The 1,404-nt window shown below is 40.5% G+C and overlaps 1 protein-coding gene across 1 annotated transcript in view; it reads right to left on the minus strand.

Annotated features, from left to right (window-relative positions):
- PREPL (prolyl endopeptidase like) overlaps nt 1-1,404 on the minus strand; it is a 43,274-nt gene that overhangs the window by 5,890 nt on the left and 35,980 nt on the right. The window contains exon 11 of the mRNA XM_003787880.3: nt 4-230. Coding sequence (XP_003787928.1) covers nt 4-230 — 227 coding nt within the window. The remainder of the gene's footprint in view (nt 1-3; nt 231-1,404) is intronic.

Consider the following 1,404-nt stretch of genomic DNA (forward strand, 5'->3'; position numbering starts at 1 on the left):
CCTCCAAAGTTACAGCTCTCAGGAGCTCTGGATTAGAGTTACACAATGCTCCCGCAAGCACCCCTCCAGCACTGAAAGCAGTCAGGGTTGTTAGACTTGGCTGAGAAAAGCCTTGGCCATGAAGCGTCTTAATGCAAGCCTCTAAGTCAGCAAGACCATTGAGTTTTTTAGTTAGACGGCCATCAGCGTGCCACTGGAGGCCTAACTCACCACCACCCCTGAAATAAAAGGGCAAAAAAGTTTTACTGGAAAAACTGTTACTGATGTAGGCTGGAGTCAGCAAACTATACCTAGAGGTCTGTTTTCATATGGCCCTGAAGCTAAGAATGGTTTTTACTTTTTAAAGGTTGAGAGGAAACAAGAAGAAATATGTAACAAAGATTGCATGTGGCCTGCAAGGCCTGAAATGTTTAGTTCTTTAGAGAAAAAGTTTGCCAGAAATCAAAGCTTTTCGACAATAAAAAACTGATGCAACAAGTTAGTTTTGAGTGCCTGCCTATTATTCAGCAGGGACTGTACTAATTGCAGACCTTAAAAATATAAACAAGCGAAAATCCCCTGCCCTGGAGATCTTAATTTTGTGGGGAAAGAAAATAAAGAGTTACTAAGCAATGTGGTCACTGCCATAATACAAGTGTATTAAAGATATTACCGTAGAGGAAAGAACGTCCGTATGTCAGGTTAGGGGCATGTACATAGTCAGGAACACAAATGCTTAAGGAGATGATGCCTAAGCTGAGATGTGAAGAAAAATTTGAGCTTCCAGAAGGACAAAGAAAGGGAAGGCATCCAGACATAGATAGGACACAGCAGGTGTAAGGGCAAGGAGGTAACAAAACATGTCACTTGAAAGGACGTGATGATAAATGATTCCAGGGATCAGCCATATCCTTAGGCGTACTATACTGAGGAATGTGGAGTTTGCCCTGGAGATGGGGAGGTGGAAAACAATTTTAAGCAGAAATATAACATTTGTGTCTTGAAAACAACTAAGATAAAATGCAAGTTTTTCTGCAGGGGTGTTCAAGGGAAGGGATAAAAATCTTAAACATTTTTATCTACTTATTTATTTTTTTAGAGATGGACTCTTGCTATGTTGCCCAGGTGGGTCTTGAACTCTTGAGCTCAAGTGATCCTCCTGCCTCAGCAGCCTGAGTAGCCAGGCACTTCTTAGCACCATGCGTGACTTTAAAATGGTAGTTAGATGGAATAAAGGAGTTCAGTTTGGGAAGCTGCTTAAACCTAAATTCAGGAGAATTAAATGGAAATAATAATGTTACTAAGTAAGTACAGAGTTTGGTACATTTGTTAGAAATCTCTAAAGATCTACTTTGTTCTTTTTTTGGATCAACTAATCCAGCGGTTCTTAACCTGTGGGTCGGAACCCCTTTTTAACAATGACAA

This window comes from Otolemur garnettii, unplaced genomic scaffold (genome assembly GCF_000181295.1).
Source record: "Otolemur garnettii isolate 467f Iridium unplaced genomic scaffold, OtoGar3 scaffold00024, whole genome shotgun sequence".
NCBI classification, from domain to species: domain Eukaryota; kingdom Metazoa; phylum Chordata; class Mammalia; order Primates; family Galagidae; genus Otolemur; species Otolemur garnettii.